This window comes from Octopus bimaculoides, chromosome 8 (assembly GCF_046866305.1).
Source record: "Octopus bimaculoides isolate indiv1 chromosome 8, ASM4686630v1, whole genome shotgun sequence".
Classification (NCBI taxonomy): domain Eukaryota; kingdom Metazoa; phylum Mollusca; class Cephalopoda; order Octopoda; family Octopodidae; genus Octopus; species Octopus bimaculoides.
The window spans coordinates 75,623,502-75,645,511 of record NC_142935.1 but is presented as its reverse complement, the minus strand read 5'-3'; the positions used below and the strand labels follow the sequence as shown (position 1 = coordinate 75,645,511).

At 34.3% G+C, this 22,010-nt stretch overlaps 1 protein-coding gene across 5 annotated transcripts in view; it reads right to left on the bottom strand.

Moving 5' to 3' along the window:
- Positions 1–5,909: 5,909 nt before the first annotated feature.
- Positions 5,910–22,010, bottom strand: part of LOC106875670 (uncharacterized) — a 29,195-nt gene continuing 13,094 nt past the window's right edge. For 3 of the 5 annotated variants that reach the window (XM_014923910.3, XM_014923909.3, XM_089356655.1), the window contains exons 2-4: positions 17,528–17,644; positions 14,164–14,252; positions 5,910–9,099 (exon numbers count right to left, since the gene is read on the bottom strand). In XM_014923910.3, the coding sequence (XP_014779396.1) occupies positions 8,689–9,099; positions 14,164–14,252; positions 17,528–17,644 (617 nt within the window). In that variant the 3' untranslated portion in view covers positions 5,910–8,688. The remainder of the gene's footprint in view (positions 9,100–14,163; positions 14,253–17,527; positions 17,645–22,010) is intronic. The other 2 variants (XR_016242918.1, XR_016242917.1) reach the window with 1 other exon arrangement.

Below are 22,010 nucleotides of genomic sequence, written 5' to 3'. Positions count from 1 at the left end.
ATGCATACCTTCTTTCATTGGACACTAAACTCCGCTTGTGAAGACCTGTTGAGGCAAGTGAAATCGAAATCGAACTAAATTCGACGACTGGCACCCATGCCAACGTCGTTTCCTTCATTGGACACTAAACTCAGCTTGCGAAGACCTGTTGGGGCAAGCGAAAGCGAAATCTTGATGGCACCTGTGCCCAGTGTCGCCTTCCTGGCACATGTGCCGGTGGCACGTGTAGAGACATTCGAGTGAGATCGTTGCCAGTACCGCTGGACTGGCTCCTGTGCGGGTGGCACGTAAAATACACCATTTTGAGCATGGCCGTTGCCAGTACCACCTGACTGACCTTCGTGCCGGTGGCACGTAAAAGCACCCACTACACTCTCGGAGCGGTTGGCGTTAAGAAGGGCATCCAGCTGTAGAAACTCTGCCAAATCAGATTGGAGCCTGGTGTAGCTATCTGGTTCACCAGTCCTCAGTCAAATCGTCCAACTCATGCTAGCATGGAAAGCGGACGTTAAACGATGATGATGATGATGATGATACATATATAATTACATATATATATGTGTATATATATATATATATATATACATATGTGTATATATACATATATACATATGTATATACATAGGTATATATACATATGTATATACATATGTATATATATATATATATATATATATATATATATATATATATATATATATATATATATATATAGTAATAATATTAGGGAATAAAAACTTATTCCAACCTTACAGGCAAAAATCGGTATAATATTACACCGGGTTTCGTAATATATAATATATATGTAGATAACTAATTTAGAGACGAACCACCACTCTACAACTCAGTCAACTAAGAACCCGTCCAAAACCATGCTGTGAGGCATATACCATATCATTACTTATCTAAAATTTTAATCTAAAATTTTAATAATATCTAATATATCATATAAAGAAACATTCATCATAAAAATATGTGTTACGTGAGTTGGCAATCTAGCTTTAAGGTGAATATATTATCGAGGGTTATATATCCTAGTGTACAATGTAGATTTTAAATAGATAGTTTGGTTAATCTGGGTAATTCAAATCAAAATTGTGATGTGATGTTATATTATGCTCTGTGGTAAGTGAGGTAATAAGATGGTAGGTAGGTCAGCTAATAACCTGTAATGTAGGTATTAACAGTATTTAGAGAATAAGGATTTATCTTTATGCAAACATGTATTTTTCTCATTTTGTTTATTAAGTAATTCTGATTTGGCCATTAAAATGAAGAATTTCTCATTTATGCATAAATTACAGTGATTATTATTAAGGTTATATGAAGATGATTTGGCTAGGATACACTATTCTAATCTATAATTAATGCTATTGTCTTTCAGTTCTTAGATGTAACTACTTAGTCCGGTAGAATTCACTTTACTTCTATTTCTGAAACTTGAACGATAGAAATTATATCTAAGTTTCATTTCATTTTTAGTTGCTCTAATATAAGTTTTCTTCTAATTATTTGAGCGTATATTACATTGGCAGATTATGTTTTGATTTTTACATTTATTTAAGGATTCACAAGTATTTTTATCTCTGCAGCCATATAGATTAGTAAGATTGTCTGTGCCTATGATACGTTGCAGGGGATTACTATTTAGAAGGTAGTTGTCTGAATTTTTAGAGGGCGAGTTATTGGGGGGGGGGGGGTCACTTATATCAATCGATTGGTTGTTGTACTTTTTATTGCTATTCTTCCTAGTTTCATAGATGGCATCTAGCTTTTTATTGCTGATAGAGGCTATAATAGTAGCTAGGTTGCTAGTTAGGCTATGGCCTACTCTAATTTTATTGCTAAAGATTTCTGAGTATTTGGTATTCATATTGAAGTGCTTATTTATAAGTCTCATTATAGATTTAACTATATTAGTTTTTAGTTGCATCACGAAGGGGGTTGTTAGCCAGATGTTATCTTTATTCTGTTTGTTATTTTTAATATTATTATTTTTGGTGTAGAAACTGCCCTCAGTATTATTGTAGATCGTAAAGATTTGGTTATAATTCTTCTACTTTCTATTGCTATTTTTATTGTTATTACTATCAGCTTTAGTGGGGCTGTTCCTGTATGATTTATTTATGTTATTTACCTTGCTAGTATCGTTTCTAACAGGGACTTTATTGGTTCTTTGAAGTGTGTTATTTTTATTTATTATTGTTACTATTATTTTTCTTGATAGTGTTATCAATCCCATTATTAGTATTTCCATCATTATCATATTTAATGTTATTAATATTATTACGAATCTTATCATTCTTCCTACTATTTTTGTTATTACAACTACTATTACTATTATTGCTGTTCTTATTGTTTTCGTGATTATTATAGTCATTTTGGGTATAATTCCTATTATTATAATTTTGAACATTTATGTTATTTGGGTTATTTTTATAGGGTTCTGAGTAAAGGAAATTAATTTGTTGCTTATAGCCTGCTTTTTCTAATGCCCTGTTGTAGAATTCCTATACTTATTAAAGATGTCTTTGTTGGAGATGAGATATGAGATTCTTTTGCTGATGCCTTGTACAAGTCCTCTTTTTATAAAGTTAGGGTGGTTGCTAAGTGCATTTATATAATTAAGGTCTGTATTCAGTTATATGCACAGTTCGTGTAGTCCCATGGTTAAATTACAGTTGGTACCTTAGTTAACAGAATTATGCTCTTTACCTATTGTGATGGTTAAGCCAAAACATTACAAAGACCTTATATAGTTTTTTCCTTAGTAGTTCTAGTCACCTATTTGAGGTGTTTTTCAGGATAATTAATGAATCGTCTCTGTAGAAGCCTCTCCTGATCCTGATCTCTGGGGATTCTTCATGTAAATGTGATAATAAGTAAATGCCTACTAAGTTGGATACCTGTGCTGAATCAGAGGCTCCCATAATGATGCTGATGTAATTGGATGCATCCTTTTCTTACTCATAGTTTGTTATTGAAATTTATTATGGATTTCCTAGATTGAGAGCTGCAGCCATAGTGTGGCACTGCCATTAGCATTGCTACATTTCCGCTACTTGAAACCTCCTCTGAGGTGTGGCATTTGGTGAATGAGGGAGTTTGATGTTGCTGTTTTAATCTGTGATTTCTGCAGTAATGTAGGTTCATCTGGAACTCTTGACAGGAAGAGACTCAATTTTGTTTTGAAGACACCTACATCCAAGCCATGTAGGTCGCTAGGCATTTTGGGAAAATATTGAAGAGCTGTGGGGCCTTGAAACCCAAACTGTTGCAGTATCTGGTCCTGTATCCTGATGGCAGTGTTAGGATTTTTGGTACTATGCAGTGGTGCTCCATTCTGCTGTTTGTGTAACTGACAATGCCAAAGTTTGGTGCAAGTTCTACAATTTTCCATATATTTATATTACTGCGTAACTTTTCTGCCTTCGTTCTAGGGAGTAGAGTTTTAACTTTTTCAGCCTCTCCAAGTAGCTGATATGTTGCATTGAGATGATCTTCATATAGCTTCGTTGGACTGCTTCGAGTTCCACTGTTAATTTAACACTGTATGGTGACCATAGTTGGGAGCAGTAATCTAAACAGCTGAGGACAAATGTCCTCCAGAGGACCATCATAGATTCCTGTTCTCTCATTTTGAAAGTTCTTAGGATCCATCCAGCCAGCTATCTGCATTTTACTGCTAACTCAGTAATATGCACCTGGTAAAATGTGTTATTACTCATGTCAGTGCCCATGTCACACACTGATTTTGATTCAGTGATTGCAATCCCACTTGAACAAGTGTATCCTGTCTGTTTTTCCATCTTTGTGTGCTGGTAGTGCAGGGTTTGAAATTTTCCAGCATTAAACTGAATGTTATTGTCCTCAGCTCCTGTTGTAGGTGCATGTCTCTAAATTTCTGTATCCTCTGAGAGACTTTGGTATCATCTGTATAGCTAGCAAAGGTGGCTATCTGAGCAGCTGAGAGCATCTCTGAGAGGGCCATTCTGAATGGCAGTGGCTGTAAGACTGCCCTGTGGAACACCACTCTCTATTTGTGTTTCCTTAGGTGGCTCCATTGGCCATTACTGACTGATTTCTATCTTTTAAAAAGTCATGTAGCCACTCTCCAAGTTTTCCAACTATGCAGCTTGTGACATATCATACCATGGTTGACAATTGAATTGTTGAGCAGCTACTTTAACACCCAGTTATAGTTCTGTAAGAACTGTGGCAGGCAGCTTCTACATGGTTGAAAACTATACTGGGTGTCAGTCAGCAAATCATTCTCTTCAAGGAATGCAAACATTGGATAGTTAACTGCATAATATACAGAATAAACTGAAATGTAGCATCTTCAGAATGCAAAACCTATGAGCCAGCTGCCTTTTGTTTGTTTGAGTAACAGCAAAAATGATGACTTTAATAAAGGGTTAGTATTTAAAAAAAATAAGGTTAGTTATAATCAAAACTATTTTCTCAGCTGAAAACCATGAGACAGCAGATATTTTAAACCTGATAATGGAAGTTATAAATAAATAAATGGAACAATCATCTGAAAATTAAAACTGCCCCACTATTACCATAACAGAAATTGAAAATTAATATCACATATAATATTCCCTTATGAAAAAATAATCCAGCAAATTTTACTGACAATAGGACCTTGTTTTCAACCTGACTACATATTTGCAGTTCTATTTTATGTGAGTTAGCAGTTTTATCTTCTCAATTTCTCAAGTTTCATTTTGACTGGAAATAGAGTAATTAAATATGAAAATGTGTTGAACTTTATCAATGAAAGCAACCCAAGAGACAGTATTGTTGTGAGTTATTGCAAAGCTAAGATGCAAGAACAGACATATGTCCTCAAAAGTCTTGATACTTTGGTCAGTCAAGAATTTTAAGTTTGTAGTTCAGCTCTTCCTAATGTCTTAAATGCCATGGATGCCAGTAGCCTCCACCTCCACCACAGCATTTAGAACATGTGGGGGATCAAAAGAATCACTTATTGTAGCATTTTATAGAAAGTATTTATCTCTAAGTTAGGGAAAAATTGTCCATCCACCAGATCTCTTCCCAATGTCATTTGACAATTATTTTTGACTCACTTTACAATTTATATTGGTATGTTGAATGAAATAATTAGCAGCAGTCAATTTTACTGTTATGTAGCATAGCTGTTCATATAAATCCAAACCTCTGAAGTGTTTGGGCAATTAACCTTGGTCAAAGGATTCAGGAACAAATTGTTCCTCAATTTAGTATTCAAATATAGAAGAAAGCTCTATCTAATGGACAGATATTTTGTGATTTGGTGGTTGATGACATTGTGAGCAGTGATAGAACCAAAAAATGGAATAATCTATACAACCATTTTATGAGAGAATTATAATATAGAGGAACAAAAGCAACTGGATAGAAGCAGTGACCTTTTAGAACTTTTTCAAACTCTTAAATTCTTTTGTAATATTTATATGTAATTCCAACTCCATTCAAAATTTACTCTGCGTCTTCCCTCTGTGTATTTTCCTTGATTTCTTCTGCATCTAGAATTAATTCTTTTCATTTGAAGCAATAAATGTAAGATTCTAGCTAATTAAGACAATGAAGCTCAGATTCCAGGTGGAACATTTTGCTTTAGTTATGCATTTGGGAAAAACAGATATCACATTTTATTTCTCTTCATGTAGAATCAGTCTTAAGTTTATTACAAACTGTATTTCTAATAGTAGTACTTCATATATATTATTAACTAAGATTACAACAAATGGCAGACTGTTCCTGTAAATTACTGGAAAACTCCTGTATTCATTAGGAAAGTAAAGTTGTGTTATTGTTATGAATATATCTTTTTTGTTTCTTGACTGTATTCTTTACTAAAGTCTGAATGAAAACATGCATCGACAACAAGACTATTGATATAATAATACTTGAGACTTCCAGTGAGGCAAACTATGTTTGCTTATTTTTATTGTTTCTTTTTATATTTAACAAACATCTCACAAAATTTTATTCGAAGAAAATTACAGAATGCAAACAATAAAAAACAATAGTGTCATAAAGCTTTTTGTAACCAAATAACAATAATAATTCAGTTTCAAAACATTAGATATTTTTTAAAGATTGCTGTTTCATTCATCATAATCTCCAGTTTTTATCCCTGAAGACATCATTTGTAGAGAGTAAGTATATTTCTACTATAACTCATTATAAAAACAATAATATATTGCAGAGTTTCTTCTGCTGTAAACTTTGGAATGTTATTTACATCTTTAGATAACTTGAATTTCAGGAGTTAATTTCATCTGTCCTCTTTGTAAAATAAATAACTATCACTCCTCTTTCAAGAATAATAACATTACAAAATGTTTTGCTTCATTATTCTAGTCATTTCATTCATACATTCATCTCCCTTTGATTTGCAGTGCTTATCATTTGGTTTAGTTGAAGTAAAAATATATTAGCCAGAGTATAAAAGAGGTGGGAGAAAGGGAGCTGTTAACTCTTCTGGTAAAAAGGATTTCTTTTTCTTTATAAAAAGTAGACTGTATGAAGTAAGTGCAAAAAGTGTGATACAACATAGCAATGAGACATGGATACTGAATTCCCAAGTCAAGCACCATACACTGTATTGTTTAGTCATTTATTTATAATTTCTAAATCTTTTAGTTATTTTCAGTTATAATTTCTACTCCATGTGATCCTGCTTTAGTTTTTGACACTAACTATGATCATTTAATAGCATTTTTTTTCAAGTACTTCAGACCCATATTCTGGAAATATCTTCTGCTAATTGCCTTATTTAGGATTCTAATTGTTTTTTGTAGTTTACTTTAGTAAATGATAAGGTTTCTGTAGTCATTGCAGATATGCTGACATATTGCATTGCTCTTATATACAGACATACTTGCACATATGTGCAAGTAAGTAAAGTATTATTTACATTATTTACAATTGACAGATATTTGTCCTCCTCTTGTTTGTTAACATGTTTCGGCTGATATACCCTCCAGCTTTCATCAGGTGTCTTGGAAAAATTTCGAACCTGGGTTCTCATTCCTAAGGTATTTTTCGATGTTGTAGTTGTTGTTGTTATTATTATTATTATTATTATCATTATTCAGGTTACAGCCTGGAATTGAACTCGGAATCTTGGGCTTAGTAGCCCGCGCTCTTAACCACTACACCATATGTCCATGCGCCCACAGACATATGGCGTAGTGGTTAAGAGCGCGGGCTACTAACCCCAAGATTCTATGTTCGATTCCAGGCAGTGACCTGAATAATAATAATAACAATAATAACAACATCAAAAAATACCTTAGGAATGAGAACCCAGGTTTGAAATTTCCCAAGAAACCTCATGAAGGCTGGAGGGTATATCAGCCGAAACGTTGTGTTAACAACAAACAAGATGAGGACAAATATCCATCAATTGTAAATAATGTACATAATTCCTCATCTCTTAAATATAGAACTGTATTAAGTAAAGTATGTTTAATAAGTTCATTATTTTGTTGGGGATTTCAAAATGTTTAAAGCATGTTTTAAAAAACATTTAATTGTATAATGGTTGTGATTGCAATAGTAGGCAGATTCTATTGTAAATTCTAGTGTGTAACATATCTAACGTAGTACAGTGTTACATACATAATGTATTAGTTACAGTGTATTATTGATTAGTTCTTTGTAAAATGAATAAATTAAATGAAATATTGTATTTTAATTAATCACTTTCGTTGGCAGAAATTAATTACAACTTTAATTTCTTTTAAATGGAAGAACAGATGTTTTGCATTAAGTATGTATTTAGCTTACTGAATCAACAGTAGTATATCACTAGTATTTAGTTTGAGTAGAGCTGCAGTTAGGTGAGTCAATGAAGTGTTAGCCTAAAGCTCAAAGGTTGAGAGTTGATATATTAAAGAATAGGTCCCATACACTACTAAAATCAAGGAGAGCACTGTATAATTGACATGCTTCCACTGTTGAGTTCAAATTTCAGCATAGGTATACATTAGACGAGATGGATTCTATCAGGCTGATTTACTTAATATATACTACACAAATAAAATCTTTAGGGTCATAAACCTTCCCCCACTCTTCAAACCAGTAGTCTACGAGAGTCATAATTTGGTTTTATATTAACCTTGAATAGATAAATGGCAAAAGTGGACTTAGGCAGAATTTCAACCTAGCACAGTGAAGTACTGAAATAGTTATAGTAAAGTATCTCATCTGATTATACCACCCATCATCACTGTGCTATTTTTATAATTAACAGTAATAATTAATCTCCATGTAAAAAAAAAAAAAAAAAAAAAGCAGCTCACTGGAAATTTAAAAGAAAGAAGTATTAAATCATAATATTTTAAATTTGCAGACCAATATTTAAAACAATATTGAAACAATTTCACATATATATAAGTGTATCTTTCTTTTAAAACAATTTTACTTAATTAGCCAACAATATTTTATAATGAACTTACAGGAGATAATTATTCACAATGATCTGTTCATTCTTTCAACCCAACTACAAGACATGTTTACACCCAATTTGTTAGTCACACTATTTGCTAGAATTTGGCACAAAATGAGAACAACCAACATTGATAATTGTTATGAAAATGTTTTAGGAGCTAATTCGATATTAATAAATATCATTTCAAAGAGATTATAACAGTAATGGTACAGGATATTTTAAAAAGATTTCACATCTTTACGGGATTCCATCCTTGGCCTTCTGCGCAAACATGAAATAAACAAACTGCCAATATATTCTCTAGCATTCACTCTACGGGAGGAACTCATTTTCCGCCGTTTTCCATCTGCTGTTGGCATCAATGATTGATTATTTAATGATAAAGTTCTTAAATAATCAGGGGTAAGCTCATTTAACTTATCCCAGAATTGTACAAATCCATCATCATGTTGGAATACTTGAGGTTTAGATTTTAAGGCTACAGAAAATGCCTGGGAATTATTCTGCAGCATATCCTCTCTGTTGCCACTTAGCAATGACTTATGAATACTAACTAGAGCTCTCTGGCAAGATTCAATAATCAGCTGGATATCCAGACATGCATGCATTGTTTTAATTGATGTCTCGCTCTGAAAAATATGAAAATATGAAGCATCATAACATGTGAAGTTAGTTTTACAATTCTAATACATATTTCATTCTATAATAATTTATTTCTTTCAATAATTGTGTAAAGACACATAATGATTTTTTTAAAGCTATTATATGCTAAACAATGTTAGAAATATAGTTTATGAAACATGGTGAATTCATCATTTTAAGGTCTATTTTTTCACATTGATACAGAATCAGTGTAAGTTTGGTATGAAAACTAAATTGCATGTAGATGATGTTTGTATTTAGAACTTTAAAGTAAAGTGAAAGTTGCAGCGATCTGTTAGAAGTAAGTGAAAGATGATCAATGGTATATATACACACATACATACACAAATATATATAATGCATACACATCCACACATACATAATGTACACACACACACACACGCACACGCACACGCACACACACACACACACACACATTATCGAGTTAGAAAACAGAGATCTAATGGATACAAATTAATTTATTAATTACTTAACATATTCACCTACAATTGTTTCATACATGTATAAGGGCTTCAGAAGATATAATCAAATCTTAATAAATACCAGAGTTGATAGGATGTTGGTCAGAAAGAATCATGTTAATGGATGCTGCTATGCAGTGGTCTTAAAATGCAAAAGATGAAACTTGGATGTAGCCCATGTATGAGTAACCAGTAGGTTCTCATGCCCAAGTCACAGAAGGTTTTTCTCATGTCAAGAGTAACATTGTTTTCACTGAAATTCACAAGCATGTGACAGAAAGTGCATGGTGTGAAAGCAAATCTCCACCAGAGCTAACTCCAACCCTGTGTTATCCTTGTGTTGTATGTCTAATATCAGGAAATCTAAATTTACCATTTCTTCCAAGTCTTTTAGTTCTTTACAACAGCTAATTTCTCCTATCAGCACACAAAAATGTATATCTCACTGCATGTTTTATGTCCACAGCTTTTACTCAGAATAGCTGAATTGCGGAATACACACTGTCTCCATTGTTTTCCTGCACAATAATTGATTTCTTTAATTTTGCAATCAACAAATACATTACCTGATGCTGGCAAAATTTAATTATTTTACTCATTTTAATATTTTTATTGATCCTTTCATCATCATCATCATTGCTTAACGTCCGCTTTCCATGCTAGCATGGGTTGGACAATTTGACTGAGGACTGGTGAACCAGATGGCTGCACCAGGCTCCAATCTGATCTGGCAGAGTTTCTACAGCTGGATGCCCTTCCTAATGCCAACCACTCTGAGAGTGTAGTGAGGGCCAGTCAGGCGGTACTGGCAACAGCCACGCTCAAAATGGTGTTTTTTACATGCCACTGGCACTGGCAATGACCTCAATCGGATGTTTTTTTCATGTGCCACTGGCACAAGTGCCATTAAGGGGACGCTGGTAATGATCCCGCTCAAATGGTGCTATTTACATGCCACTGGCATGGAAGCCAGACAGCTGCTCTGGCAATGATCATGCTCAGACAGTGCTGTTAGCGCTCCACTGGCACAGGTGCCAGTCATCGAATTTGGTTCAATTTTGATTTCGATTTGACTTGCCCCAACAGGTCTTCGCAAGCGGAGTTTAGTGTCCAATGAAGTAAAGGTACCAATAAGTAGGCTGGCAGAGGCCATGGATTATGGTCTCACTTGGCTTGCCGAGTCTTCTCATGCACTGCATATTTCCAAAAGACCCAGTCACTAGTCATTGCCTCGGTGAGGCCTAATGTCGAAGGTCATGCATCACCACCTCATCCCAGGTCTTCCTGGGTCTGTCTTGCACACCACAACTGATGCTTCTTAGGTCCAACTTTTCTCTCAAGGTACTTACACTCTGTCGAGTATGCACACTGACATTATACATCCATCGGAGCATACTGGCTTCGTTTCTTGTGAGCTTACACGTCTTCAGCAGTCACGGCACATGTTTCACTGCTATGTAGCATGGCTGTTCATACACATGCGTCATACAGTCTGCCTTTTACTCTGAGAGAGAGGCCCTTTGTCACCAGCAGAGGTACGAGCTCTCTGAACTTTGCCCAGGCTATTCCTATTCTAGCAGCTACACTTTCAGCACACCCTCCCCCGCTATTGACTTGGTCACCTAGATAACGGAAGCTATTAACTATTTATAGTTTTTCTCCCTGGAATATGGCAAAAGTTGTTTTCATAATTTTTATTCTCCTCTCCTTCATCATTACCATTGTCATCTGTGTTGTTGTCATTTTAACATCCTACTTTTTTATGCTTGCACAAGTTAGACATGACTACCTGGAGGTAGAATTGTTTAAGGCCAGATGCTCTTTCTGATGCAAACCCTTACCTGTTTCCAAGTAAGGTACCCAGTCTATTGAATAATGAACAGCTTAGACATATTTTTGTGGAGGACTGCAAACAAACAACACCATTTGTAAGAACAGTGAAGGTTTTGTGTGTTTGTGTGCAACATGTCAAAATCTAGCAAGAAGCCTGGATATACTTTCAAATTGGACAGCAAGCAAATGCCAACATCTGTATGAATGGTAAGGCTTTTGTTTATATGTGAAGACAAGGGGGAAAAAAAGGAACTCACTCAAACACACATGTACACATACATACATATGGCACTCTGTCAGTTACGTTGACAAGGGTTCCAGCTGATCCAATCAATGGAACAGCCTGCTCGTGAAATTATCATGCAAGTGGCTGAGCACTCCACAGACATGTCTACTCTTAATGTAGTTCTCAGGAGATTTAATATGATACAGAATGTAACAAGGCTGGTCCTTTGAAATACAGGTACTGTTTATTTTTGCCAGCTGAGTGGATTGAAGCAATGTGAAATAGAGTGTCTTGTTCAAGGACACAATGTGTCATCAGGAATTGAACTCACACCCTTACCATCAGAAGCCGAATACCTTAACCACTAAGCTAAATGTCTTCACTATACATACATATATACATAGTACATTCAAAATTGGAACTGGTAACTTCCACTATTCCTTGTCATGGATTATCATTGAACATTCTCATTTGAAACTCGTAATGGACATTACCTATAACTGTATTATTTATTTGATCATGGAACTATGTAACACATACCTATCTTACTTTGATCCTTCCCCCATTTTTGACAAACTGGAATTTACTGGTATCCTTGACTGAGAATCTACCCTCATTTTTACATCTCTCTGACTTTTCCCTGTCTGATGATGGAATTCTCAGCTTATAGAATCCTTACTCAACACTATGATCCACATGCTTGGCTTTTCTAGAAACAGCTGTAAGAGACTCTATGTTTATATTCTCTATCTAATTTAAATGTCTGTTTCAAGCGATGCCAAATGTTTTGCTTTTTCATTTTTACTTCAATTCATCCATCCATCCATCCCCCACTCTCTCTCTCTCTCTCTCTCTCTCTCTCTCTCTATATATATATATATATATATATATATATATATATATATATATACATACACACACACACACTGGTCTTCTTCCAGTTTCTATCAACCAATTTCACTTACAAGGTATTTCTCAACCTGTGGCTTTAGTAGAGGACATCAGTCAATAACATCCATACAGTGGAAATGAACTGCTAACCATGTGGTTCAAGAGCAAACTTCATAACCACACGGCCATTACTACATCTACTTTTATAAAAATTTTATTTAATTTTATTATTTCTTTCTTTTCATCTTATTTACTGTATTTTATTGCAATCAGTTCTTTTATATCATCTATTGTATGTCATTTTAATTTTTTATAAATTATTTTAATACCATTTTTTATTTACCTTTTGTAGCATTAATACTACTCCCTTTCTTTTCTCGTAACCTTTCTTCCCATAAGCAAAGCCTATGGGCTTTGCTTAGGGCGATTTCAAGTAGAAAACAACTTCTTATCTGCAATTCACACCACATGTTCTTATCACTCTTTTCTCCTCAAACATTGTCTGATGCTTTTAATGTCCAGCTCACTTGTGCTCAGCACTACATGCAAGTTATTGTGGCACATTTGTACTCATCTCATTTCTCCCAAACCTGCACAGTCCTTCAACATTCACTGAGTACTATCATGTAACACTTTTCTCTGTGCACTTGCGTCATGTAGTCTGCTTTTTGCACACAAAGAGAAACTTTTTGTTGCTTGCAAAATTAACTTCATTCATTCCTTTAGACAAAAATTTTAAAATATGCATTTAAATAAAACAAAAATCTCTTTACCATAAACTTCAATAAATAACAAAATACAAGTTTCAGTTAAGAATGTCAATGAACTTTTCAAATTGAGAAGGAACTATCATGTCAAGTAGGCTTCTGGTCAGCCTTCTGACAATATAAAAATCTTTTTAGGAAAGAAACATTAAACTAATTTTTTTATTGCTTTCTCTTGATCCATAGAAGTATTTGGGCTAAGCAATGCAACTAACAATAATACGCAGTATCTCTAACACTTTCAGCAGTAAACTAAATTTCAATGTTGTCTATTTACATTAGTTTGAGCAAAGAAGAGCTACTTTTCTTCTGACTAGGCATACTACAACTCTTCAACTGGTAGTTTTATAAGAACTAAAACAGCTTCAGTTAGTCTTAGCAACTTAATCTATTGGAACAAGTGTTTTGTATTTGGATTCTCTTTCTTCTGTTAGCTACTCAAACTATAAATTTATTACACACCAATAGGGTCTCTCTATATGGTCATTTAGTTGGTAGAAATAGCAGTTGTGTCACCTTCAAATTATATGAAAAAAGAAAGAACACAATAAAGAACTAAAATCCCTGTGTATGAAAAACAAAAGATAGTAATTATAACTGGAGGTGTTTGATGAGACATTTACTTGATCAGGACTGACAGGAGTCACAACAATAGCAGAAAAAACTATTCAGTTTCCATAGTTTGGCTCTTATACTATTTCTAACTGTTTAGATGTTCTGCCACAATAAAATGAATTTTTTTTATGAGTGTTTTTTTTTTAAAGCTTAATAAACAATATTGAAAGTATGCATCAGAATAGTTAAAAAAATAAAAACTGATTCTTTTAGCGTAAAAGGGTGAAAAGAGAATATTACCCAATGGTTGATTTGATCATTGGGAATCCAATCTGATTCTGGTAAAGGCTGGAATAAATCTTCAAAATCTAGTTTAGATTTATCAGTCACTGGAAGTAAAAAATGTACCAGAAAAGTAATTAGTGCACCTTAAAATTATTTAAAACAAAGCAACAAATAATCCTGAAAAGATAAATGAGAGTATGCCATAAGAATCATTCATTGGTGGAAGGACAGTCAAATTTTTATTGTCATATTGTTCTGCTCCACATCCACCATTAGATGGGAAAATCATTAGTGCTGCATAATTGATTATCATAGATGATTATATCATTATTATTGCTATCAAGCCATGCATTTGACATGCAGTTTTGCCGCATCTGTCACATGCATATATATCTATATATAAGTACTGTACTGCTAAATGAACACCCAGTGGATAAAGTTAGAAAACAATCTTTATATATGCATAGTATTATAATGATGTTTTTACTAGCTGTTATATTCAAAGTGTGATTACCATATAGATTTGTGTAAACGTTGAAATTTTTAGGTTAAATATATAGGGTTGACTAATACATAGATACTAATTTTGAGAGAATGAAATTCATGCCAGAATCCAAAATACTATATCAGTAGTAAAAGCCTAAATGATCTAACTGAATTTTTTTAGAAATCACTAAAAGTTATAGTAATAAAACTTATTTTACACATCTAAATATATCCTACTACAACCATGCTACATGGCAGTGAAACATGGGCTGTAACTGCTGAGGACATACGTAAGCTCGCAAGGAATGAAGCCAGTATGCTCCGTTGGATGTGTAATGTCAATGTGAATACCCGTCAGAGTGTAAGTATCTTGAGAGAAAAGCTGAACATTAGAAGCATCAGTTGTGGCGTGCAAGAGAGACGATTGCGCTGGTATGGACATGTGGTGAGAATGGAGGAGGATAGCTGCGTGAAAAAGTGCCACACCCTAACAGTTGAGGGAACCCGTGGAAGAGGTAGGCCCAGGAAGACCTGGGCTGAGGTGGTGAGGCAAGACCTTCGTACATTGGGCCTCACCGAGGCGATGACTACGGACCGAGACCTTTGGAAATGGGCTGTGCGTGAGAAGACCCGGCAAGCCAAGTAAGATCGTTGCCAGTGCCCCTGGACTGGTTCTTGTGCGGGTGGCACATGAGATGCACCATTTTGAGCGTGGCCGTTGCCAGTACCGCCTGACTGGCTCCTGTAGGATTTTCGAGCGAGATCGTTGCCAGTGCCCCTGGACTGGCTTGTGCGGGTGGCACATAAAAGACACCATTTCGAGCGTGGCCGTTTTCGTGCGGGTGACACGTAAAAGCACCCACTACACTCTCTGAGTGGTTGGCGTTAGGAAGGGCATCCAGCTGTAGAAACTCTGCCAAATCAGACTGGAGCCTGGTGTTGCCATCCGGTTTCACCAGTCCTCAGTCAAATCGTCCAACCCATGCTAGCATGGAAAGCGGACGTTAAACGATGATGATGATGATGATGTAACAACAACCATAAATAAGTCATATCCATCACACTCAACAGACTCCTTGAGTGAAATCAATTTGTCTCATAAATATTGTATATTTATTGCAATAAAATGCACATAGCTGATAGCTGCTTGGCTACTGGCATATTTAATATTGATTTCAAATTTTGTTACAAAGTCAGCAATTTCAGGGGAAGAGATAGTGTTCAACTGGGACTTATTTTATCAATCCCAAAAGGATGGAAGACAAAGTCGACCTTGACGACATTTGAACTCAGAACGTAAAGTCAGGAGAAATACTTCAAAGCATTTTAACTGGTGTGGTAACAATGCTGCCAGCTCACCACCTTTTTGGCATATTTAATATTAACTGTCTGGTGTGTTTCATATCACAACTCTCCAGCCATATTATTTCCATATTCATGATTAGTTAAAATCACATTCACCACAGGCACAATGTTTCAGTGCTGTACTTTTATTTCTAATTCAACATAACTTCAGGCTTTAAAAGCCAAAATGAATAAAAGATGTAGAAACACCCCCACCACTGCCCATACAAACAACAATCTATATCAAAAACGTCTTTTTTCTCTAAACTGTGAACAATCCATTCACAGATCAGAGGCAGTAACGAAGCCCGCATATTGCTTTTTTATGTATGTTTTTTTGTTCATTGTGCATCAAGTTATTCCACTTTATTTTCATATTATCCTTAAATGGCTTACTGATAACATCTAATGGCTGCAAAACATTTATAAATCCATTAGGAAAAGCAGCCATTTCAGTGTTTAGTGATCATAGACTAATCAACATTTGATGTGCTCAAAACTGATCCCAGATCAGCAAGCCATCTTTTTTGTAGTTCACCAGATCATAAATTTCAAACTTCTTTAATACATTTTCTACATTCACCCTCATCCATCTAACACATGGGCAAAAATTCCTGGAAATTTCTCCTTTGGCAAAGGTTTTATGTAAAAAACAGTTATTGGTTTTAACTTAGTACAATCAGCCATACAAGCAATCCTACTTTCCTCATGGCCAGTGGTTTTCATCAATATTGCTTTTCTTCTATTTTGGTTTACAATTCAGTATTTTGACATGCCAAATAGGCACTTTGTCCATGTTCGCAATACATGATAACTTGTAGCCTTCCTATTTCCAATTTCTGGTTATAAACTGGTGAAACAGTGATAAATTATCACCAAGATCTTCAGGCAACTTTTGCGCAATCTTAACTCTCTACCAAAGTCATACTGGCTCATGAACCTAGTGTATCAGTGCTTGCTTTAAAATTTGGAATTCCATTCTTCTTTGTTTTCTTTTCTGCATGGATTTGGAGGGTTGTATGAGTAACTTAATTTCTATTTAGATGAATTGGTTTATCTCCATAAACACTTTTTCTTTTTGGTATTGTCTGAAGTTTGATTGATATTCAGTTTTTCACTAGGTTCCCTGAAATACAACACAGACATTCGTCTTCTTAGCAACTTCAATAACTTTTAGTTTTAAAGCTAAAGTATATTTTCTGTCCTTTCTAAAGGTATTTATACACAAAATTTTAAAACCTCAGTTATGCAACTCTATCCCATGAATATTATAGAAGAACCTAAGTCTGCAAAGGAATGTTATGATCTGACTTTGCTTGTTTATTAAAAAACAAATGAAGCATTTTTTCTCTTAGAACTATTAACAACTGTTAAACTACATAAATAAATATAAACACTAACATTTTACTGCAAAGTGAATATTTGGAATTTATAGGTTCCAAGGACAAAATTTTATATATAAGTGAGCCATGGGCAATGTTTAAAAAAATTATAGTAGGACATTACAAAAAGAATTTGCTGATACCTGATACAAGATACCATTACTAACCTGTGTCATTTGAAATACTGGTCAACCTTTGTTTGATTTCCACCAGAACATAGCGCTGAACAGCTTGCAGCACCACACAAGAAACAAATGCTGCACAGTAATCTTCCAGATTTTCAACTAAGAAAAAAAAAAAAAAGAAACAAAATAAACAGATTCAGCAACAATCTAGTTAAAACAAAGCAAAAAACAACTCAATACCTGGATAGATCAAACATTTACCATATTGATTAGCTTAGCATTTTGTTACTTCAAGTTTCATATTCTTAGGTTTTGTTACTTCAAGTTTCATATTTTTAGGTTATCCCTAGGGTAATCACCAGGTGAGAATGCAGCATCAGAACTGCTAACCAAATGTATGAATGCATACAAACACAGTGTATTCATATGCATATATATTTATGTGTGTGTGTGTATCCATGCATACAAGAGTTACCATTACTTGAATTTCTCATTTATTTATCTATTTATTCATTATTGAGCCATTTAACAGGTAAATTGCTTGAAAAATTCATCCATCTCTGAGTTGGGTATAGAGCTGTGAAAACAGCTATAAGGAGAATTGTGCTGGTTTGAGTATGAAGCTGTGAAAATAGCTATGAGAGAGGAGTTCATGGGACCTTGTAATGAATGGGGCCCCAATTTCCTCAGCCTCTTTGCACTAAAAGCAGCTGTTTATAAGCCCATCGCTGAAAGAAAATTCTAAAATTTATCATGTGAACAATGAGCTCTGATTGGCTGAAATGGGGTCTGCATTCATGATAAACTTGTGATTTACATGCGATCAGAAATGAAGATGAAATCAACTACCATATATTTTAGTGGTGACTACTATTTCAAAGGCATGATGAGTTTGGGACGAGACATTTGAAAAACATGGAATTTGATTAAAAATTTTAAATATCCACTACCTCCCACACCCATCCATAGTATTTTGAAATAAAGGATACTATTAAATGGGGAAAATTCCCAAATCCCAAAAGAAATAGAGAAATTCCAATTTATGTGTGACAGCTGTTCTGAAAGTCCCCCTTAGATAAATAAAACTCTTTGATTGAGTATAGAGTAACTAAAGTTTGACAAGCTTAATATTGATCTGCTTGTATTGATAGGAATCACTTCTAAAACTACGTATGAAACCAGAAATCTAACAATATATACAGCTTCAATTATATATTTTAATTGTATTAAATGTCAACTTCGAGGTCATCTTCAATTTTAACATAGCAATTTGAAGTTGATTTCTGCAACAAATATACAATGTCTTGAAATTATAACTTTAATGACAAACTTTAAATTGGTTTTGCTATAGAAGGAAATAATGGGATGCAAGGATCACACACACACACACACACACACACACTCTCTCTCTCTCTCTCTCCCTCTCTCTCTCTCTCTCTCTCCCTCTCTCGCTCTCTCTCTCTCTCTCTCTCTCTCTCTCTCTCTCTCTCTCTCTCTCCCCCTCTCTCTCTCTCTCTCTCTCTCTGAGTAAGATTGACTGCATTTTGACTTTGAAACAAAATATATTTTTTACAAATGTTCATTACTTACAAAAACTATATCAGCTAAGCAAATGACCTTCTCTAAATGCATTTAGAAACTATAACATAGTCTGAACACTATTTCAGAAAGTTATCTCCATTCTCCATGAACATATAAAAAACAGATTTTGTAGGGCAAAATGAATAAGACAAAATAAATTTGTCTCTTCAATTCTCCAGAATTACATTTAAGAAAAGACTCATACACATCAATATCTATCCTTAGAAGTCAGAAATATCAGAAATGCAACAAAAATTAAAAATATCTAGGTGAAATTGAAAGAGGATCATGGGAAAATGGCACATAATGTAGAATTAACAAAACTCAACACAAAATATTCCCAATAGCTTCTTCACTATCTGCTGGAGTGGCTCTCTTCACAATATATTTATGCACTATGCAGTTAAAGAGAAATTATTGAAATTAGTCATTATTCATTCTGCCCCAGTTTAGACATAATTTCTTTGAAAATAGAAAATTATCAAACTAGATATTAGTGTGGGGAAAAAATTGACTTGAAATCCAACAGAGAAAAGAATATTGATTGTTAAACACCAAAACTTATTGGCAACCTCAATTACAATTGGGTCAAAGTTAAGGAAAAATATCTTGAAAAAATAATACCTGTTACCTGCCTAGGTTTGAAACTCTTAAATTCAACGAACAACTATGCTGACCAATTTTTACTCCCAAAGATGATGCAACAGTACAAAATGATGATGCAATACTTGCTATGTGATAGTTTCAAACAAGTACAGAATAAATAATGAAAAATTAGAAATGACTCATTTTGTCCCAGTTAGCAATTTTGCTGCCGTATCCACAAATTTTGTAAACACATTTATTTTTGAGAGTGACTAACATCAACTAGTTCATCCTCGGTTACCATCTATGGTGTAACCATCATAAATTTGAATAAACAGAACTATTCTCATCTGTTAGCTAAGTTATTAACAAATTTCATGTAGGGAGTATAAAAAAATCACAAAATAATTGTATAAGATTATTTATAAAGAACTCAAATGATGCCATCTGGAGGGAAAACTATAATACAAAGCATATTTAATGTAAAAAGTGTAAAAAAAAAAAGAACAGTAAAAAATGATATTCAACAATATGAAAATGTAGAACCTTCAAGATGTAAAATAAATTATTTTAATGGTAAATCTTGAAGTGGATATTGTTATAAATAATGGTTTTTGGTAGAAGGTAAACAATTTTGAGAGAGGTGGTCAGTTGATACCAGAATAGTATTTTATTTTGTTGGCTTCAGTTGGATATAAGACAAAATTCACCACAATAGGAATTAAACTCAGAATATAAAGAGTCAGGATAATTGCTACAAACTTGTTTGACCAACGTTTCTTGCTGTCTTTCCACCTTCATAGAATTATAATAACATTTAATTTATTGAACTAAAAAAAAACTTGGATTAAAAAAACAATGGTTGAAGCCTACTTGTGGGCAGGTTTGAGTCGTAACGTAGTATTCAGTCTTTTTTTTCTATTCAAGGGGTTTTAATCCAATACATTCATGCTATATCTACTTCTAGATTCACTGAATACTAAGTTGACTTAATATTACTTTCATGTCACCATATATTTAGAGGTTTTTTTTTTTGTATTAATTCTCTCTGCATTAAATATGTTAAACACTAAAATAACTACAGTTTCTAATACAATGGCATTGGATTATTAGCTTCTAATGGTCATTAGCTTCTGATGATCATGCTTGGTTAAATAAACATTTATTTAAAAACACTTTTTTATCAGATGAAATTTTGCTTAAAAATTCTGTGTTCATTATGGTGATTTCTTTAAAATGGACTGCCCTTCACCATTTGAAGAAAATTTCTGATACAAAGAATGAAATACTGCCTAAAGTACTAATTTGAGTAAGTTTAAACTTTGTAAAAACATATCTGTTTTACTTTCTTGGTGGTTTATAAATATGTCCTATTGTGTGTTCGACCGTGTGACCCGTTTAAATAAAAGGAGTCCTCTGTTTTTCCATTCGTCACCATTTCTCCTTTTATGAGTTCGCACGGTCGTCCCTTATACATATACACACACACACACACATATATATATATATATATATATATATATATATATATAATATACATACATATACATATATATATATATACTGCACATGTGGGAAATTCTGTCTGTGGAGTTGTTATCTAACTCCTGCTACATCATTTTATTGATTTTGATGAAACTTGACACGTGAATAGAACTCATGCCTGGAAACCTCATGGCATACTCATATTGTTGAAAAAAATCGATAATAGGGCCCCTGGAAAGGATCCTTATATATATCTAATATATTTCATTTTAACAGTCAAGGGAAATAACCCTTTTGCCCAGATTGTAACAGCCAAGGGAAATAACCCATTCATTTTCCTAACTCATTTGGTATAAATCAAATTGAGCATGCTTATTTCTTAGTATTTGGTTTGAACCCTCTTTTCATCGGTGATCACTGATCCTACCCAGCCGAGCACAGTAGATGAATTGGTTTGGATAGTGCAACCTCCATTTCAGGGTCAGATTCACCCCTTCAGCTCTGCGTCCAACTCAGCCATGTTGATGTTGTTGTAATCATCTGCTTTTCGAAGCCAGGCCATGTTCCCCACTTCAACACTTCTGATTTCCAGTACAACCCCTACTGCTGTGCTGCTAGCATCGTACCATATGGTCCCATTCTCCAATTTGGACACATACCAGTTTCCTCTTACTGGGTCTTCTGTTCTTGTCCTCTCTAGGATCTCCTGCATCATCGCCACCAGTTTGTCTCCCCAGTTTGTCTCGTCTGCACATCTCTTGATGTAGCTGCATGCTGTTCATAGTCACCTTGCGATTGGGTAGTGACCCATTATTCTCTCACACATTGAGAATAGTTCTTTCCTGCTGACGCTGGTACCCAGTTCTGGGATCTC